Here is a 19,008-nt window from a genome sequence, read left to right as displayed (position 1 = left end):
ACTTGTGCTTTAGGGCCCTGGCGGGGAAGGGGGGGGGGGCAGGCTGCCTGGCTAGGCATAATTGAAAGGAGCAGATGAGGAAAGAATGCTGTGCAGCCTTCCCCGCCTCCCTTGCCCCACAGGGGCTTCAGAGAAACGAAAACTAATCAAATTACACCGACGGCCTCCCTCCCTCCCTCCCTCCTCGTGCACAGGAGCCACTGGACCTGCTTGGGGCAGGCTGGCCTGGGGTAGGGGACAGGGGGGGCAGAGGGAGGGGGGAGAGGGAAGGGGGAATCACATCTAATCCACTGTAAATGTCCTGATGTGCAGCAACAGCTTAGAGGGAGGCTCAGGTTTCCAAGGGGTCGGCTATATTTATCTCTGATTCCATGCCAGCGGGAAGGGTTTAAATGGCACCGGGCAGTTGGCGTGAGGGGTTTGAGGGGTTGCAGGAGCCTGGGGGCTGGTGGCAAGAGCAAACATCTCCCGACCCCATGGAGCTCTACGAGACTTCTCCCTACTTCTACCCGGAGCCCCGCTTCTATGAGAGTGAAAACTACCTGCCTGTGCGGCTCCAGGGCTTCGAGCCCCCAAGCTATGAGCGGGCTGACCTTGGCCTTGGCCCTGATGGCCGGGTCCCGCTGGAGGAGAAGGGCTCTGCGGCCTCGGAGCACTGCCCTGGCCAGTGCTTGCCCTGGGCCTGTAAGGTGTGTAAGCGCAAGACGGTTTCTGTGGATCGAAGACGGGCAGCGACGCTGAGGGAGAAGCGGAGACTCAAGAAGGTGAACGAGGCCTTTGAGGCCCTCAAGAGGAGCACCCTGCTCAACCCCAACCAGCGGCTGCCCAAGGTGGAGATCCTGCGCAGTGCCATCCAGTACATCGAGCGCCTCCAGACCCTGCTCAGCTCCCTCAACCAGGAGGAGCGCGACCTGGCGTGCTACCGCACGGGGGGCCCTCAGCCAGGGGTAAGTGCTGCACCGGGACGGTTCGACGTCCAAAAGCAGGGACGGGGCATTTTGCAATGGAAGGGAGAGAAGTCAGGCAGCTAGGACAGGTAGGAAGATGCTTGGCTGTCGCTGCTGAGTGTCTGTATGCTCCCCTCTGCTCCGATCCTTAACCAACAGGGTGGGGGAGGGATGCTAAAATGGGAGGCTGGAGAGGGGGGAGAACTTAAAAAGGCCCCCCGGGGGCAGATCTGGGGTTGGGGAGGGGGCCTTGGATGGGATGACCTCAAGTAGGAGGGGGTTAAAGGCATTAAGGCATTCGAGGTTGATGTGAGGAAAGACTGGCACAGGGGCTTGGAGACGGAGTCAAGCATATTGATTTGAGCATTTAGCAGAGGATTCTGGTGTCAGCAGTCTGTGACAAGTGCATGGAGTTCAAGCCTGCTCTGCCCCAGTCCAGAGAGGGAGGGGACCAGGAGATAACTGCTGAGCAGGGAGGAAAAACCCCAGTTTCCCAAGGAAGGTGTGTGGGGGGGTCTGTTTTGCAAGACAAGAAGAGAAAGAACCCTCTTTCCTCATGGCAAATTCCAGCCCTCTAGATTAGGAGTCAGAAGCACAGGGATGTCAAGTAGGTTCACCACACTGGCACCATAGCTATAGGATATAAGGACAGAGTGAGGAGAACTATGGGAAGGCTGCTGACTAAAGACGACTACAATGAGAATCCTGTGTTCTGGGCTCCCCGGCAAGGGCAATTTTCACAGCAGAAGATTAGAGAGCCCAAACTAATCAATGGCACCTGTAAACAGTTAGCTGGACTTGGAGATGCTTGGAGTCAAATTTAAGTAGTAGTATCGCCTGGGCATTTCCCCCTACCAGTGGGATTGTGTAGCCTGAGCCACAGACCCTGGGATCTTTGTTCTGGTTCTTCTGGGTTAGTGAAAAGGGGGAACCCTTGGGGAATTGGAATGTTTTTTATGCCTGCCGTTTCCTCACCATGCCCTAACCCTGTCTAACAGGTGCCCAATGAATGCAGCCCCCACAGTACCTCCTGCAGTCCTGAGTGGGGCACTACACTGGAGTTTGGTGGCAACCCTGGGGGTAAGTTTCCAATCGCACCCTAAAGCCCCAGTTCTCCCAATCTAAAGACTGCAGTTTCTATCCCACTCTTGGTATCTCAACCCTATTGCCTCAGTCCCTCTGACCCCAGGGATCAGCCGTCCCTGCCCTAGGCAAACCCGAGGACTGGTCAGAAGAGAGGCTTGTGTCCTTTCTTCCCCTCTCCCCTTCTGCCATCTCACTCTCACCCCACTAGAGTCTTTGGACCTTCCCCCAGGCAAAAAGAGTATACTTGTCCCATGGAGCCTGAGAATCCTCCAGCCTAACCGGATTTCCTACTCCTATCTATGCATTTGCACACATTCACGTGAGCACATAGAGATGGCACGTTTAGGGTAAGGACTCCTTGTGCTTATCTCATTCCATTAGTCTAGGATGGTTCCTCCCCTTTTCTGGGTTCCAAATTCCACTCTGCCCCCAGCCTAGAGATAATATTCTACGTTCTTCTCCCTGTCCTAGACCATCTGCTCCCAGATGACGCCTCTGACGCCCACAACCTGCACTCCCTCACTTCTATCGTGGACAGCATCACGGTGGAAGATGTTTCTGTGGCCTTTCCAGATGAAGCCATACCAAACTGAGGCTGGGTGTGAGGTGGGGAAGCTCTCCAAGGAGGTCAGGGCCATGGATATTACTGCCTCCAAAGCAGAGATCTCATAGCCTTGGATGTTCCAAAACCAGGAGGCCACCCACTGGAGCTACCAAGTCTCAGAGACTTTCCCTCATCTCTAAGAGGTTGGATCACAGCCTTCAGAGGGAAGCGTCTTCTCCATTCGGCTGGTTTTTTCAGCTCCCTTCTCTCCAGGGAGAGAAATCAGGGAATGTTGGGTGCCCCCCTCCTGCATGTGAACCTGAGCTAGGGGAACACCAGCTCAACAACCTCCCCTTTCCAAAATGCCTCTCCATCTTGCCCCCAAAAAACATTGTAAATGATGGGGCCAGGATCCTGGGCAGTATGGTCCATATGCTCTCATCTCTCCCTGATTCCAGTGGCTGGGCTGGGCCCGTCATAGATAGGGGAAATGCTCTATCCAGGTATGCCTGGGGGCCAAGCTATTATTGGGATCCTCCTAGCCTTGTTTTGTTTTGCCTTGTTTTGTTTTTATAAAGTTGACATTTGACCAATGTCTCCTTGCACCAAAGTCAGGGCCCCCAAGAGTGGGGTTAGGGAAGGCTGGGGTGGGGGTAGCAGGAGAAATGGCAATGGGGATCTCAAGAATTGGTTGTTTCTCTTTTTTTTAACTAAGCATTGTGTGGTTTTGTCATTGTTTTGTTATTTTTTGCTAACTTATTTAGATTTCCTTTTTTTAAAAAATAAAAATGAATAAAAATCTAGCTGTCTAAAGAACACAATCATGGGGGAAGGAGGGGTGGAGAAGATGCCAGCAGCCCCCATTCCCCTTTTCCTTTCTGCTCAGAAAACTGGCCACATTCCCGTGGGTAGAGTTTCAAGCAGTAAGGTAGGGAAGGGAGAGGGAGGAGGGAGTTTGGGGGAAGAGACAAAATTAGGGGCATAGATCTTCATAAGGTCACGGGGAGATAAAGCCAGGGCAGGTCTACTATGGCCACTGCTGCCTTTCCACCCTCCCTGGGAAAGCCTGACAAAGGTTTCAGATAAAACAAATGAAGGGCACCAGGGTGTGCCCCTGACAAATATTCTACTCCACTGTATTCCATCCCATTCCATTCCATGTTATGCCACTCCCTAATTCATTCCAACTCAACATTTATCAAATATCTGCCATGTGCAATCAAGCACCTATGTGAGGCATTGGAGCAACCAGTGTAAAAATAAATAGACCCTTACCTTGAGGCACTGTCATTCCACAGTGGGGGCACAGGTCAAGGACACAGAAGGCCATCTACAAAGGTGGGACACTAACATCCGAGGGGTGGGAGTGGGGAACACATAGGTTTCATGAAGGAGATAGCACCTAAGCTGACCTTTGAAGAGAGTTGAAGATGGGAAATGAGAAGGGAATTCATTCTAGATAGGGGGAACGAGCTATCCAAAGACATAAAGGCTAGAGAGGGAACGCTGAAACTGGCAAAGAGCAAGCAGGTATTTGGTTAGAAAGATGAACCTAGGAAGGAGAATAATATAAAATGCCTGAAAAGGACAGTGGGAACTCTATTATGGAGAGCTGAAGCGTTTGTGTTTTATACTAGAGGAACATACATATGTAAATCTTAGGAGGACAGAATAGGGGGGCAATGACTTTAGTCACCCCATTCCGTATGTTCTTAGCACTGTGCCTCATGAGCAAAGGAACACAGTTGGACTTAAGGTACCTTCTCTTTCCCCATACCTTTCCTTTAGTTCTTCTCTTGGCTTCTCACAATCCTAGGAGAGAAGGTCTAGGCGTCCTATGGGGAAGTGGATAGGGATTAAACCAAATAAGGGCTGAAGGTGATCACATGTCCTCTTTTCTTTCAGTACAGAAACACATCTCTTCCCTTACTTTTCCCCCAACTCGAGATCATGAGATGTACTGATCTTTGCCATTAGTCCAACAGCTGAAGGTGTCAAAGAGTAATTATTTAAGGGATAGAAAAGGTTTTCTTGTTTGGGGTTGTTCCTTTGTTTGTTTTTGTTTTGTTTTAAACTCTTACTTTCCCCCTTAGAATCAATACTTGCTTCCAAGACAAAAGAGTGGGAAGGGCTAGGCAACTGGGGTTAAATGACTTACCCAGGATCACACAACTAGGAAATGGCAGAGGTCAGATTTGATCACAGAAAATCCCATCTCTAGGCCTGGCTCTCAATCCACTGAGCCACCTAGCTGCCCCCAAACGTTATTCATTTTTTTAAAAAATCAGACAGAATAATTGAAACTCCAGCTCATCAGCCAGTGTTAAAAGGGGTCAGACAGTGTTTTAGAAATAATGTGATGACTAACTTGGGAATGTTGACATTAGCCAGAATTTTGAGTTTTCTTAAATAACACCCCACACACACACTCTGAGATTCAGATTTCTTTGGGATTATCATGAATTATAGACTATTAAAAAGAAGTTTATTACTTTCCAATAATGTCACATTTGCAAACCCATAAATATCAGACACTAAGAAATGTATTAATTAGAGCCATATTTATACTTAAGTTTTCAGATAATCATTCATCTTATTTTATCAGCATTATTTACTGTTTATTTTTTTAAACCCTTACTTTCCACCCTAGAATGGATACAGTATATTAGATCCAAGGCAGAAGAATAGTAAGGGTTAGGCAATAGGGGTTAAGTGACTTGCCCAGGGTCATATAGCCAAGAAGTGTCTGAGACCAGATTTAAACCTAAGACCTTCCATCTCTAGGCCTGGCTCTCCATCCACTGAGCCATCCAGCTACTCCCCTTTCTGCTCAGAAAATTGGCCACATTATTATTTTTAATTGACAGATAAATATATTCATAATCATTTGAAAGGGTCAGAGAAAGTTCTACAAAAGGTCAGGAAAGCACATGCCCCAGAACATGGCATGTGGATGGACCTCAAAGAAAGCTCAGGGCTCTAAAAGGTGGGGTTGAACAAGAAGTTCATTCAAGGCCAGGTGGGGATGGCGCTATACAGCCCCCAGCTGCCTTTGGAAAAATGCATGTAGGTTGGAGCTGAAATGTTGAAACTAGCAAATAGCAAGCAGATCTGGCTGGAATGGTGGAAAGCAATAGAAACTGTCTGGAAGGAACAGAGGGAATTATATTTGGGGACAGCGCAGGAAACATACAACAGTCTAGTCTGGCAGGCACCCGGCACACATGAAGACGAGTAACGGGCTACCAGCCTGGAAAGAGAGGCAGGAGCCAAATTGTAACAGATCTTAAATGCCAATCTGAAAAGTTTGCATTTTATCCTAAAAGCAATCTCTATTGCCTCTGAGCAGAAGAATAAAAAAGTCAGCCTTGTGCTCTAGGAAAATGATTTTGGCAGCTGGGTGGAAGATGACTTGGAAAAGGGCCAGACTCTGAAGCAGCTGGGTGGCACATGGATAGAATGATGGACCTGGAGCCAGGAAGACCTGAGTTCAAATTCTGCCTCAGAGACACTTACCAGCTGTGTAACCCTGGGCAAGTTACTTAACTTCAGTTTCTTTATCTATAAAATAGGGATAATGTAGCATCTGGAGTTAGGAAGATTCATCTGAGTTCAAATTTGAACTCAGACACTTACTGTGTCACCCTGGGCAAGTCACTTCAGTTTCCTCCTTTATAAAATGAGCTGGAGAAGGAAATGGCCAACCACTCCAGTATCTTTGCCAAGAAAACCCCAAATGGGGTCACAGAGAATTGGACATGACTGAAATACAACTGAACAACAAAACACCTCTTGAGGTTGTTGGGAGGGTTGAATGAGATACAATTTGTAAAGTGCTTTGCAAACCTGAAGTCACTATGTAAAATGTTAGCTATTATTCCTGGAAGCTGAGGATCCAGTGAGGTGGTTGTTGAAATAGTCTAGGGAAAGGGTCATGAGGGCCTGAACTATGGTGGTTGTCATGTTAGAGAAGAGGACAAAGATGCAAGAGATGTCACGTTACAGACCAGCTACATAGAAAGGAGGTAACAGATACAGGGTTCAAAATTATCACACGTGACCCTGGGCAAGTCACTTCACCCCCATTGCCTAGCCCTTACTGCTCTTCTGCCTTAGAACCAATATGCAGTATTAATTCTAAAATAGAAGCTAAGGGTTTAAAAAATAAGAAAGAAACATCACCCCCCAAAAATCACAGATTTGGCAAGCGGTATGATAAAAAGAGTAATAATGGGAGACTTCAACTATTCCCCAAAACTGCTGGAGTTCTGACTAAAGCATAGCAGCAGATGACAGCCTGACTTGCCTTCCTGACAATTTTATCCTTTAAAAAGTACAGGAACCAATGGAGGGGAATCCTATTTATTCTGGTCTGATTCTCACTCAGAGAACGTTACTGTTTCCTGAGGCAGAAATGGGGAGGATACATCATTCCCTCGTTGAGTTTATAACAGGAATGGAAAGGAAAACATGACAAAGCCTGATGGGTAGCCCAGATTTGAGGAGGGCAAATTTTAAAGGGTTCAGAAAAGGGATGCCATGGATTAAAATTCTAGGGAGAGAAAATCTCAACCATGAAATGCTGAAGCTACAAAGGTAAATAATTCTACCCAACATAGATTTTTTTAAACACTTACCTTCCATTTTAGAGTCAATACTAAGTATCAATTCCAAGGCAGAAGAATGGTAAGAGCTAGGCAAAAAGGGTTAAGTGACTTGCCCAGGGTCACACCACTAGGAAGAGTCTGAGGTCAGATTTGAACCCAGGATCTCTTGTCTCCAGGCTCTATCCACTCTATCCACTGAGCCACCCAGCTGCCTTCTAGATTTCCAAGGACTAGGCAGTAGGGGTCACCCAGCTGGGAAGTGCCTAATGCCAAAAATGGAACCCAGGACCTCCCATCTTCAAGGCTGCTTCGCTTTTCCACTGAGTTCATCTGAATCTTAACAAAGCATTGAATAAAATATCTCATTCTGTTCTTTAAAAAAAAAAAAGATTCATGCCTCTTGTTTTTACATTCCAATCATTTCTAGTACTATGACCTGCCATTGTTCTCCCCTCATCCTCCACACCTTAGGAACTGTCTTTCTCTGATGTCACAGTTGTAGAGCTGGAAGGCACCTAGAAGGTATGGGGGTAAGGAGGAAGGGAATATTTATTGAGCACTTTTATTTATATTTATTATTATTTATATTTACATGTTATTATTTAATGTTATATATTATCATTATTATATATTTATTTTTACATGTACATAGCACTCACTATGTGCCAAGGACTGTGCTAGGCATGTTACAAATATCTCATTTGATGCTCGGAAGCCATTTAGTTCAATGTAGTCATTTCACAGGCAAAAAAAACTGAGGACTGAAGGTTTAAGGGACTTCCCTAAGGTCACACTGGTCATGAGCATCAGTCAGGATATGAACCAAAGGAGGAAATAAACATCTGTGAGGAGCCTACTCTGCGCCAGGCACCGTGCTAAGAGAATTACAAAGATTATCTTATTTGGTGCTCACAACCACTGTGGGAGGAGGGAACTGCTGTCATCCCCATTTTACAGATGAGGAAACTGAGATGGGCAAGGGCTATGTGGTTTGCTCGGGGTCACACAGCTAGTAAGTGTTTGAGGCCAGATTTGAACTCTCAAGTCTTCCTGACTCCAAGCCCACCCAACTGAGGTCCTCTGATTCCAGAGAAAGATAAGACTCTTTTCACTGTACCATGATGCCTTGTAGGAAAGAAAAACATGTAGGTGGAAAGAAGCCCCATTTGAGTTATGTAAGTGAACATAGTGGGGTTATCTGACAGTGTATATAATGTTTTGCCTCAAGCCTCTGCCATGAGAAGGGAAATATTCTCTCATCTTTTCTTTGGGATCATGATTAGGTTTTGATTTATTAATATCTCATATTATTCTTATACACTTTTATATTACTTTGACATTTCCAAAGTGATTTACAAATATTATCACATTTGTTCCTCACAACTCTGGGAGGTAGGTGCTCTTATTAGTCCCCATTTTACAGATGAGGAAACTGAGGCAGGAAAAGGGTGGTTGTTTTTTTTAAAGTGATTTGCCTAGAGTGACCTGTCCAAAGTGGGATTTGAACTTGGATCTCCCTGATAACACATGGACATGCATTAAGGAATGGTCAACTGGCCAGAATGAAAGTCATGGTTCAACATCAGCTTGGAAGGAGATCTAAACAGAGCTCAGAGTTCACCAAAACTTCCAGATCCTTCTTGGACAAACTGCCATCTAGCCATGCCTCTCCGATCTTGTCCTTGTAAGACTGAATTTTTGTAAGACTTGATGTTTATTTTTATTAAATTTCATCTCAGATTCAGTCCAGTGATCTAGCCTGTCAAGAACTTTTCAGATGCTGTTCGCTTGTTTGAAAACTCTGAGATCACAGAGCAGTCCCAAAGAGATGGGATCTTGGGTGCTCCTGTAAAAGAGCTTCCAGGGCTTGGGAGCTGGCTAGATGCCCCCACCAGACTGCCTTTGGCAGACCATCTTGGGAACAGTGGCTGGTTCTGGGTGCCACAGTCACCGCCAAACATTCTCACTGACTCATATTGATTTAGAGGAACTTTAAGCATCACATAGTCCAACTCCATCGCTTCAAGCCCAAGGAAATTAAGGATCAGAGAGTTCTGACTGTGGCTATTAAGCAAATAAGTACTGGAGATAGGATTTAAATTGGGTTCATCTAGCTCCAGACCACCAATATTCTCTTCCTACAATACTAGCAGTTTTCAAACTAAGGTCTGGGGACCCCTGGAAGTTCCCAAGGCAGTTTTGGGGGGACAACAAAGTCAAAACTACTTTTGTAATGTGTAATGTTTGAGTTTCTGAAACAACACACATCAACAGATAGGACCCCACAAATAAAAACCCTTTGGAGGAGGTCCTCAATAATTTTTTTGAGAATAAATGAGTCCTGGGACCAAAAAGTTTGAGAACCACTACACTGTACTACAATAACTTTTCTCTCCAGTTAGTCTATTCCTACGTACCCTTTAGGACTCATATTAACTTCCATCTCCTTCATAAAACTTTCCCCTCCTGCTCCAGTCCCCAGGAGGATCTCTGCCTCCCATGGCATTCATCTGTACCACACATTTGGCACTTAGTACTTGTGACAAAAGCTAGGAAGTGTCCAAGGTCAGATTTGAACCCAGGACCTTGAGTCTCTAGGCCTGACTCAATCCACTGAGCCACCCAGCTGCCCCCAACAAAATGACATATGAAGTGTAAGAATCACATAACCATAGGAAACAGGCAAGGTATGACTTTTATTCCCGGGTACATATGGAGTGGACTCCTTGCTGACTTAGAGACGGTGTATGCTAAGGGGTTGGAATGGGATGTTGTTGCTTCTTCTTCCAAAGAGAGGCAGAGGGAAAGGAGGATAGAGACCACAATAGGAATAAGAAAGAAGGAGTCTGCCAGGAGATCCGGAGAAAGGGGAAAGGAATGTTACTCCCTGACAAAAAAAAATGGCTGGGCTCAGTCCTAGAGAGGGTTGAGAATGGAAATTCATTTAGATTAGAAAGCAGTCTAACTGTTGAGCACTGATTTCAACATCCTTGCAGACGCTTGTAAATTTGACCAATACTTTGTAAATAAATCCCTTACTCAATTCTGCCAGTGCCCAGAAATCCAGGGCTTCCATGGCAGCTGAGTGGATCCTAAGGAAGTAATAATCATCACAGCTTCCAGTTATGGGGCACTTCCAGGTTTACAGACTGCTGTGCCTACAATCATCTCGCTGCCGAGGTTCCTGATGGCCCTGGGAGGACGGGAATCTACCTGTGAGCCTCTGCAGGTGGCTCCACTCCCCTAGCTGGGTACATCTCTTCCTTCTCTGTCATAAGAATCTATCTAGTGGATGGAAAACTGGGGGTGGATGCCGGGGCGGATGAGAAGGAATAGGGAATAGAATATGACAACTATCAGGGGAATGGAAATGATGGTTTAGCTGGGTAAAGTGCCTGCAAATGACTGCAGGAATACTTGGAGCCCTCTGGAATTCTTTACCTAGATGGAGCCCTCAGCGGAAATCCTAATTGTATGCTGGGGTCTTGGGGGCCGTCTGGAAGGCAAGGGTCTTGTTCTCATCCCCACTTCATTTGAATATGTATCTTCAGAGGCCCATGCCCTTACCCTTCTCTTCCTCAGTTTCTCTTCTTTTATAAGGAGGAGACTCAGGGAAGGAAAGTCACAGAATCACTGGGTTGGTTGTTTGTGCCAAAGAGCTACCAGTCAACCTCCCTGCTGCTGGGCAAGTTTAACCTGAAGCTCCTCTGACTAAGGGCAAGAACCAGGGATTTCTCACATTCTTGGACCCAGCTCTCTAGGCAGCCTGACGTGGGGACGAACACTCTTGCCCAGAAAGCAATTCTTCCTGAGATCCAGCTTCAGGGCCTCTCTAGTGCCACTCCAGCCCATGGTCTTCAGTTCTGTCCTGCACACAGATGGTGGAAGCTGGTTACCTTCTTCCTTGGTGTGATTCCACATTCCAAAGCACACTCTTTCCCTTCCTTGTCTTCGTCCCCCATATCCTCAGCCTTCTCTCTGGAGAGAGAGCGAGGTGATGGGCAGACCAGCAGGCTCTTGATGGAATAAAAAGCCTTATTTTAACTACCGGAATTTCAGCCCCAAAGCAGCCTCCAGGGAGCTCAAACCCCAGAACAACAGTGACATTCAAGAGGACCAGAGGCAATGCGTAGGTTGTTTTAAAACCAGGTTGTTTATTGTTACATACACACCCCTGCCACACACACACATACACACACACACACACACAGAGGGGCGCTGCACACCCATTCCTGATGCAGTGATCTGATACAGTACTGAGGAAGAAGGACCTGACGAGACAGAAGAGGCTGGTGAGGGGGCTGGGGTCACTAGCGACTCTCCAAATAAAAAAGATACTGAGTCTTGGGCAAGGTATACACTGAGACAACACCCCACTACCACAGCGTGACGCAGGTCCCCCCCCCCTTCCCAACAGCCCTTGGAAGGATGTGTTCAATCTCTCCAGACCTGGGATCAGGCCAGTTGGGGCAGGTCAACATTAAGGGCCTGGGGAGATGGGGCTGGAGCTGCAGCTGTTGGCCTGGTCTCTCATCCAGCACAGCCCATTTACAGTGGGATGTTTACAAAAGAAAAATAATCAAGTCCTTTAAAGGATTCAGAGGTTGCTGCAGTCCCCATGATCCTAGATGCCCAATCCCAGGATCTTAACATTGAATACTCTAGAACCCCAAAGTCTGGTCTTGTAACAGAATTTCTTCTCTCTGCCTAGTCTCCTTCCCACTCATTTTCGGGTTAAACATTCCAGCTCCACCACCTCCATCAGCACAGTGGGAAGGGAGCAGGTGCCATATGAGCACAGAAGTCCCAAAGGGGAGGGGAGGGCCCTTGGAGAGGACAGGTACCGCACGATTCCTTCCCACTTGCCTAAACCGCCAAAGGAGCAGGCACATCGGTTCCTGGCTGCAGAAGTGTCCATCCAGGCAGACAGAGGTTTATTGTTCCTCTTCCTCCCATTACAAAGCAAACAAAGGACCAGGTTGAGAGCTAGCACCATGCTGGGCCCCCTCCTGGGGCATCATCCCTCCAGGTAGGCAGGTAGCTCTACTGCCTCAGTCTGTCTCTTATCTACGCCCAGGTCAAAAGCTAAGCAGACACACCAGCAAACTGGCTCAAGCCCCACAGGAATGCCTACCTGAAGAATGGTAAAATTGTAGCCCTCTTCTGGAGAGAGACCCAGGAAGGACAGGGGGTTGTAGAGGTCCCTGGAAACTGGTCATTTTCTCCGACTCCTTACTCTAAAACTCGAGTCGTGGGCTCCCCTCTCCTGCCCCCTACACCAGCCACTCACCACTGACACAAACTCTAGGCACCTGCACTACCTCTTGGTGGGAAAAGGATAGGAGGAGGAGGAGGGTTTCCTGAGAACTCCTCTTCCTGGGACACTCCCAGGACAGAGAACAGACTCAGGACAGAGGGAAGGAGGAATCTATGGCAAGTCAGAAGACTGGAAATTAGGGTTATTTTCTATGAGATTTTAAGACTAAAAGGATACAGATACAGTTACCATCTTCAGAGAAGCGGATCTCCTCATCCCTCTTTTCTTCCCCCCCCACCTTCCTACTTCCATCCTTGGGGAGGACGCAGAGGAGAATCCTTGCCTGCTCCTCTTTCAAACCCCAATTTTTTGAGCCAGTGTAAAGCTACAGCATTCTTCTAGCATATTCTCTGAGGATAGCGTTGCCAAAAGAACACACCCAGAATATCCACCAACCCAGCCATCCTGCCAGAATCTGGGGAGTGAGAGGAGAGGGCCCTCATGGCTACATGTGGCTTATTGCTAACAGAAGACCATCCGCTCTCCCCTCCCACCTACCTGAATATCTGACTGAAGAAAGGGGTTTCCCATACACACACTCTTGGCCTGCAGTTTTCTATTTCATGTCTTCTCATCCTTTTTCCCACACTGGTCCCAAGCTGGCCTGCTGGTCAACCTCATTCTTCCTACAATTCTCTTTGGCCAGAGCCTGGGGCTTGGATCCCAGAAAGACTGAGACGGAACCTCATCTGGTGGTGGAAATATTCCTGCTATTTCACTCTCCCCATGCCCCAAGCCTAGGGCAAGCCCTTTGCTCTGTTCTCCTGCCTTATTGGAAGATTTCAAGGTCCCTTGAAACCCTAAGCCCTGAGAGCTATTTCTGCCGGCTATTGCTAATGTAGAAGCTGTCACAGGGTGTCCAAATCAGTTGTTAGGCAGAAACACTCTCAAGGCCCAGAGGCTCCTCTAGAAGTTAGGAGGCTGAGACCACACTTCTCTGCGGACACGCTCCAGGGTCCCGGGAACAGGTCAGGGATTCAGAAGGGGAAGGAGGAGTTTCCCCCTGGGCTTGCTGCCTTCTCTCCCCTGCAGTCAGAGAATGACCCATCCGCAGGCTGAGCCTGGCACACCTAGGCCCCAGCCAAAGCCTCATGAAACACACGGACGAAAGGGACGAGGGTCAGCGCTAGAGAATGAATATATGCTGAGATCCGGGGCCACTGGAAAGTCACAGACAAGACTGGGAACTACTGGAAAGGGAACAAGCAGGAGGGGATGGAGCCGGCTGGCCGCTGAGGCCCAGGAGGAAGCCGGCTGGGGCCGTGGCTAGTCCCGGAAGGCGGAGAGCATGTGTCCATAGAGATAATGGGAATGAACTAGGAAAGACAGACACGGAGAAAGAAAGGGAGAACAGGGTTAGAAGAGGCGGGGCTGACTGCCGGGGAAGGGGCTGCCGATCTCCCCCGCCCGCTCCACCCCCAGGGCTCCGCCTCCCTCAACCCCCAGAGCAAAGCGAGGCAGGAAAGGCCAGAGGACAGCCAGGCAGGGCGCTGTGCACGGACCCGTGCCAGAGAGAGAGGGGCACAAAGCAGGCGTGTGAGGAGGCCAGAACCGAGGGGGACAGGCCGGGCAGCTCTCCCGGGGGATATCTGGGGCTCATCGGGAAGGGGCACCCCGGGAGACGGCAAGGAGCGGTCGGGCCGTGTCGGGGAGGGGCCGTGCGGGCACAGGTAGGGATGGCCCCTCATGCCCATTCCCAGCTGGCACAGGCCTACCCCACTTACCCCGAGCCACGGGCACACCCCCGTCAGACCCGGGGTAGGGAAGGTAGGGGGGAGTTCAGCAGGAGTAGGTCCGAACCGTAGAGGTCTCCAGTCTCTGTGACCCTGGTGTCCCCGCTGGGAGGAGTCAGAAGCAGCAAGAACACACAGAGCAGGGTTAGTGCGCAAGGTGGGCCATGGGGCCAAGCGCGGGGGTGGGGCTCAGGGCCAGACCATTAGTTAGCGTCAGCGAGGGGAACCGGGAAGCCGGGGATTGGCGACCAGCCTTGGAAGTGAACGGCAGGGCCGGGGCTCCCTACCGCCGCCACCACCTTCACCTCCGGTGCCCACCCGGGGCTCCTGCCTCCCAGGAGGGAGGCCGGGAGCGTGTCAGGGGGATGCGTCCCCCCCCCACCCCCTGCAGCCAGCTCACCTTCTGGCAGCATCTTCTTTGGCGGAGCCGGCGGGGGCTGCAAGGGCCCCAGCGTGGAGACCCGGAAGCTGGTGGGGAGGGTCTCTGCTGAGGTGCTGAGCATCCCTCCGTGGGGGTCCCGGGGCCGGAAGCGTTTCCTCCAGGAGGGGGCGCGGCGGAACACCTTGTCCTCCCCCTGCAAGGCAGAGAACATGAGGTATCACCATCCTCGGCCACATGGGACCCCAAGCCTCGTCCATCCTTGGCTGGACCCTTGTTGGGGCCCTGGGGGAATCTTGCTGGGACCTCTGGGGAGTTGCTTCCTATCTTCCAGTCCTCAGTTTCCCCATCTGTAAAATAGGTAGGTTTGATTAGATGCTCTCCATCACATGCCTTCTAGATCTGAGGCAGGGTGCCTCAGACCTGCTAAGGGAGAATGTCTTCTGCCAGGTCTCCCCCTCGCTGTGGGCCCTTGCCGGGCTCCACCCCAGTCTGAGCCTGGGACCTTCATTTGCCTTCTTCCCCAGGGAAATGGGAGAGCTGGCCCCAGAGCCACAGCCCTGCCCAGACCCAGAGAAGGTGTCTGGCTCCCTAGGCATCTCCTCTCAGCAGATTCCCCTGATTGCAGCCCCCCAGCACCCCCAGCTGACTGCTGTAGCCTGGGCAGGATAGAAGGAGACCTCCTTGTCCAGAGGGCCTTATCTCAGCCCTCTTCCTCCCTTCCTTTCCTCCCTCTCTCACTGGCTTCCTGCTGGGGACTAGGCAACCAGATTGGTCTAGGCCAACCCAGCCTGTGTCCTTCTGGTCTTGTGAGCCGGCCAGCCTGAGGTATCACAGTAGATAGAGCTGGATCTGGAGTCAAGAAGACCCAAGTTCAAATCTTGCTTTAGATAGTTATTAGCTCTGCAACCTTGGGTAAGTCATGTCACCCCCATCTGCCTCCATTTCCTCACATGTAAAATGGGAATAATAATAATGGGATCTACCTCCCAGGGTTGTTGTGAGGATTAGATGAGATATTTGTGTGGCATCTTTCCAACCTCAAAGCACTCTCTAAGAGCTAGCTGCCATGATCATTATTATTGGGGTGTTACTCACCCATCAGTCATAGAATTGTCAGTGGGAGCTGCCAAGAACACACACACACTTCTCGTACTCATCAAGGGCTTCTCTGGCTATAAATACCTGTCAGTGGCCATTTTAAATCCATCCCCTGATTTTAGAAAGGTCTCCCCCTCACCCCTCCCAGACCGATGGTTACCCACCCTACCCAGGCTTCAGGAAAGTTGCCAAAGCTTCTGCTCTCTCTATGCCTTTGCTCACAGCAGGAAGAGACCCCAGGGCCTTGGGGACAGGGATTGTGCTATATTTCTCTAGCTTCAAATCCTAGAACACCTTGATGTCTGTTAGATGCTTAAAATATTTTATTTATGTTAAAAACATAAAAATTGTGTTAAAAATATTTGTTAACAAACATTTGTTAAATTGAATTCCTGTGTTCTCTAACAAACCTGCCCTGGTGGTTTGATATACTTCCTGCTGGGATCCAGCACTTATCACACGGCTTGGTGTTTGTTGAATGACTGACTGTGCTTCAAGCAGCATAGTGAAATTCCTTCTGCAGGCTGAAAGCCTGGAAAGTAAGCCTCGGAAACATTCTAGGCAGAAGGAACTTGATCCTTCAGAAGGATCCTGGGGAGCTCATTAGGGAACAACCTCCCCCATTTTTAGGCAGCCCAGTCTTTTCTTCCATGAAGCACACTCTTTCCCAGAGACCCCAGCAGTCCTACATCCCCTGAAAAATGACTCAACCAGCATTAGCACCCCAGTGCACTGGACCTAGAAAGTCAGCTCCAAGGAGAACCTTGAGTTGACATTCAGGTCAAGACCAGGAAGAGGGCAGCAAGTCCCAGAGGGGATGAGGAGCACTAAAGCCCTATTTCGGAAGATGGAAACAGAGTGGCAAGTTATTTGATATCCACTTGATGGGAAAGGTCAACCTTCCTAAATCAGAAACCCCCTCCAGGCCCTAAGATACTGCTCTGAAAAATAAATAAATAAATGAAATTCCCCTCCTCCAAATACATATGAATCTCAATGCACCCTTGGGCTAAGGGAGGCAAAACCAACTACAGAGAGGAAGCATTGGGCTATGGAAGAATCTAGCTCTAGTGCTGAATTCAGATGAAAAGAGATGGGTTCAAATTCCAGTTTTCTGCTATTTCTGCCTACTAGTTGGGCAAGTTTATTAATCTCTCAGAGCCTCCTCTTCTGTAAAATGAAAGGGTGAGACGGACTAAATGAATTTTGAAGTCTTCAACAGGGAACAGTTAGGTCACACAGTGGATACAGAGCTAGGCCTAGAGTCAAGAGGTCCTGGGTTCAAATCTAACCTCAGCCACTTCCTGGCTGTGTGACTCTGGGCAAATCACTTAACTCCACTTGTACTGCCCCCCCCCCACTTTCTGTAGAATTGATACTAAGACAGAAGGTAAGGGTTAAAATAAGTAAAAGTCTATGATTACAGAGATGTGGGATATTGAGTCATGTTCATTGGTCCTTCTTCAATTCCTCATCTTGGCAGAGAGCAAACCCCGAGTTCTTCAAGGCTCCACATGTAAAATACAGTTTTGAGAGGGTCACACCATACAAGTCCAGAACACGGCACAATTGTTATCTGAGGGTCTAGGATGCTAATTGTGAAAAGTCTTATCACAGAAGCTCAGCCATTATTGTGACAAATTTCTTCAGCCATAATTCCTTTTTTTTAAGTCTTATCTTCTACTTTAGTATCAGTTCTAAGGCAGAAGAGTAGCAAGAGCAAGGCAACCATGGTTCAAGGACTTGTCTAGGGACCCATAGCTAGAAAGTATCTGAGGTCAAATTTGAACCCAAGCCCTCCCAACTCCAAGCCTAGTGCTCTACCCACTGTTCCTAGCTGTTCCTCATAATTTCTTTAGCCAGAGAGAGGCTGAGCTCCATCATTCACATGGATGAAATCATGGATCCTTTTCTACTCACATAATAACTGCCCCAGTTCATGTCTTTTACCTGAACTAAGACAACAATTTATTCATCATTAGTAGCCTCCTTGCCTCAAATTTCTCCCCATTTCAACCCATTTTCCATGTAGCTGCCAAAAGGATTTTCCTAAATTGCAAATCTTATAGAGATTTCTCTTAGAGAGAGAGAGAAATCAGTAGATATAAAGGTAGAGATAGAGATAAGGCTAGATGGCCGGCAAGGGAATGAAGAGATGAATGATGTCTCCTCTGTTACAAGGGTAGCTCATTAAGGGCAGGGAAGGTTTCACTTGGCCTTTGTCTCCCCAAGGCTTAGCACAGTAAGTATTTAAGAAATGATTGCTGATTGACTAACCCTTGAAGTATGGAGTTAAAAGTAGACAAGAACCATTTACAGGTGATCTGACAGGCTACCACAGATAGGATAAAAAGAAAGCTCTGAAAAGTAGAGAAAATGGGAATCAGAGAGCAGGGTGATTTGATCAGAGATGGAGAAGCTATAATGAGCAGGGGGCAAATAAAAAGGAATTAACTCAAAGGAGGCAAGCCTGTTAGCCAAGAGACAAATAAAGAGAACTGACAGGTGATGGGAGTGGGTTATGGGGAGGGGGAAGGATAGGGCAGGCTCTATGCCAAGTAAATAGAGACGTTCAAGGGGATTTCTGGCAGTTTGTACACGTTACTTTTGCAAGCATGGGGGATGGGTTGCCTGGCCTAAGTTCCAAGAGAAAATCTGAAGAATTCAAATTGGAGGGATCTTGTTTTCCTTAAAGATCAAGAATACTAACTATGCCCAAAGGGCGATAAAAGAATGTCTACCCTTTGATCCAGCCATAGCACTGCTGGGTCTGTACCCCAAAGAGATAATGGAGAAAAAGACTTGTACAAGAATATTCATAGCTGCGCTCTTTGTGGTGGCCAAAAATTGGAAAATGAGGGGATGCCCATCAATTGGGGAATGGCTGAACAAATTGTGGTATATGTTGGTGATGGAATACTATTGTGCAAAAAGGAATAATAAAGTGGAGGAATTCCATGGAGACTGGAACGACCTCCAGGAAGTGATGCAGAGCGAGAGGAGCAGAACCAGGAGAACATTGTACACAGAGACTAATACACTGTGGTATAACCGAACATAATGGACTTCTCCATTAGTGGCGGTATAATGTCCCTGAACAATCTGCAGGGATCTAAGAGAAAAAACACTATTCATAAGCAGAGGACAAACTGTGGGAGTAGAAACACCGAGGAAAAGCAACTGCCTGACTACAGCGGTTGAGTGGACATGACAGAGGAGAGACTCTAAACAACACTCTAATGCAAATATTAACAACATGGCAATGGGTTCAAATCAAGAACACATGTGATACCC

The 19,008-nt window shown here is 48.2% G+C and overlaps 2 protein-coding genes across 12 annotated transcripts in view; one reads left to right on the top strand and one right to left on the bottom strand.

Moving 5' to 3' along the window:
- The first annotated feature begins 267 nt into the window (after nucleotides 1-267).
- On the top strand, nucleotides 268-3,378 carry MYOG (myogenin). Its single transcript, XM_001364729.4, has 3 exons — nucleotides 268-947; nucleotides 1,946-2,027; nucleotides 2,505-3,378. The coding sequence occupies exons 1-3, from the start codon at nucleotides 393-395 to the stop codon at nucleotides 2,624-2,626; spliced, it is 759 nt and encodes a 252-aa protein (XP_001364766.2). The 5' UTR covers nucleotides 268-392; the 3' UTR covers nucleotides 2,627-3,378.
- Nucleotides 3,379-11,318: 7,940 nt separating this feature from the next.
- PPFIA4 (PTPRF interacting protein alpha 4) overlaps nucleotides 11,319-19,008 on the bottom strand; it is a 43,229-nt gene continuing 35,539 nt past the window's right edge. For 6 of the 11 annotated variants that reach the window (XR_008916160.1, XR_008916164.1, XR_008916165.1 and 3 more), the window contains 3 exons: nucleotides 14,635-14,809; nucleotides 14,226-14,339; nucleotides 11,319-13,817 (listed from right to left, as the gene is read on the bottom strand). Coding sequence is in view for 4 of the 11 variants with exons in the window: in XM_056815744.1 (XP_056671722.1) it covers nucleotides 13,768-13,817; nucleotides 14,635-14,809 (225 nt within the window). In the remaining 7 variants the exon portion in view is untranslated. The remainder of the gene's footprint in view (nucleotides 13,818-14,225; nucleotides 14,340-14,634; nucleotides 14,810-19,008) is intronic. The other 5 variants (XM_056815744.1, XM_056815746.1, XM_056815747.1 and 2 more) reach the window with 2 other exon arrangements.

This window comes from Monodelphis domestica, chromosome 2, assembly GCF_027887165.1.
Source record: "Monodelphis domestica isolate mMonDom1 chromosome 2, mMonDom1.pri, whole genome shotgun sequence".
Lineage (NCBI taxonomy): Eukaryota > Metazoa > Chordata > Mammalia > Didelphimorphia > Didelphidae > Monodelphis > Monodelphis domestica.
This window is presented reverse-complemented; position numbering and strand designations above follow the sequence as displayed.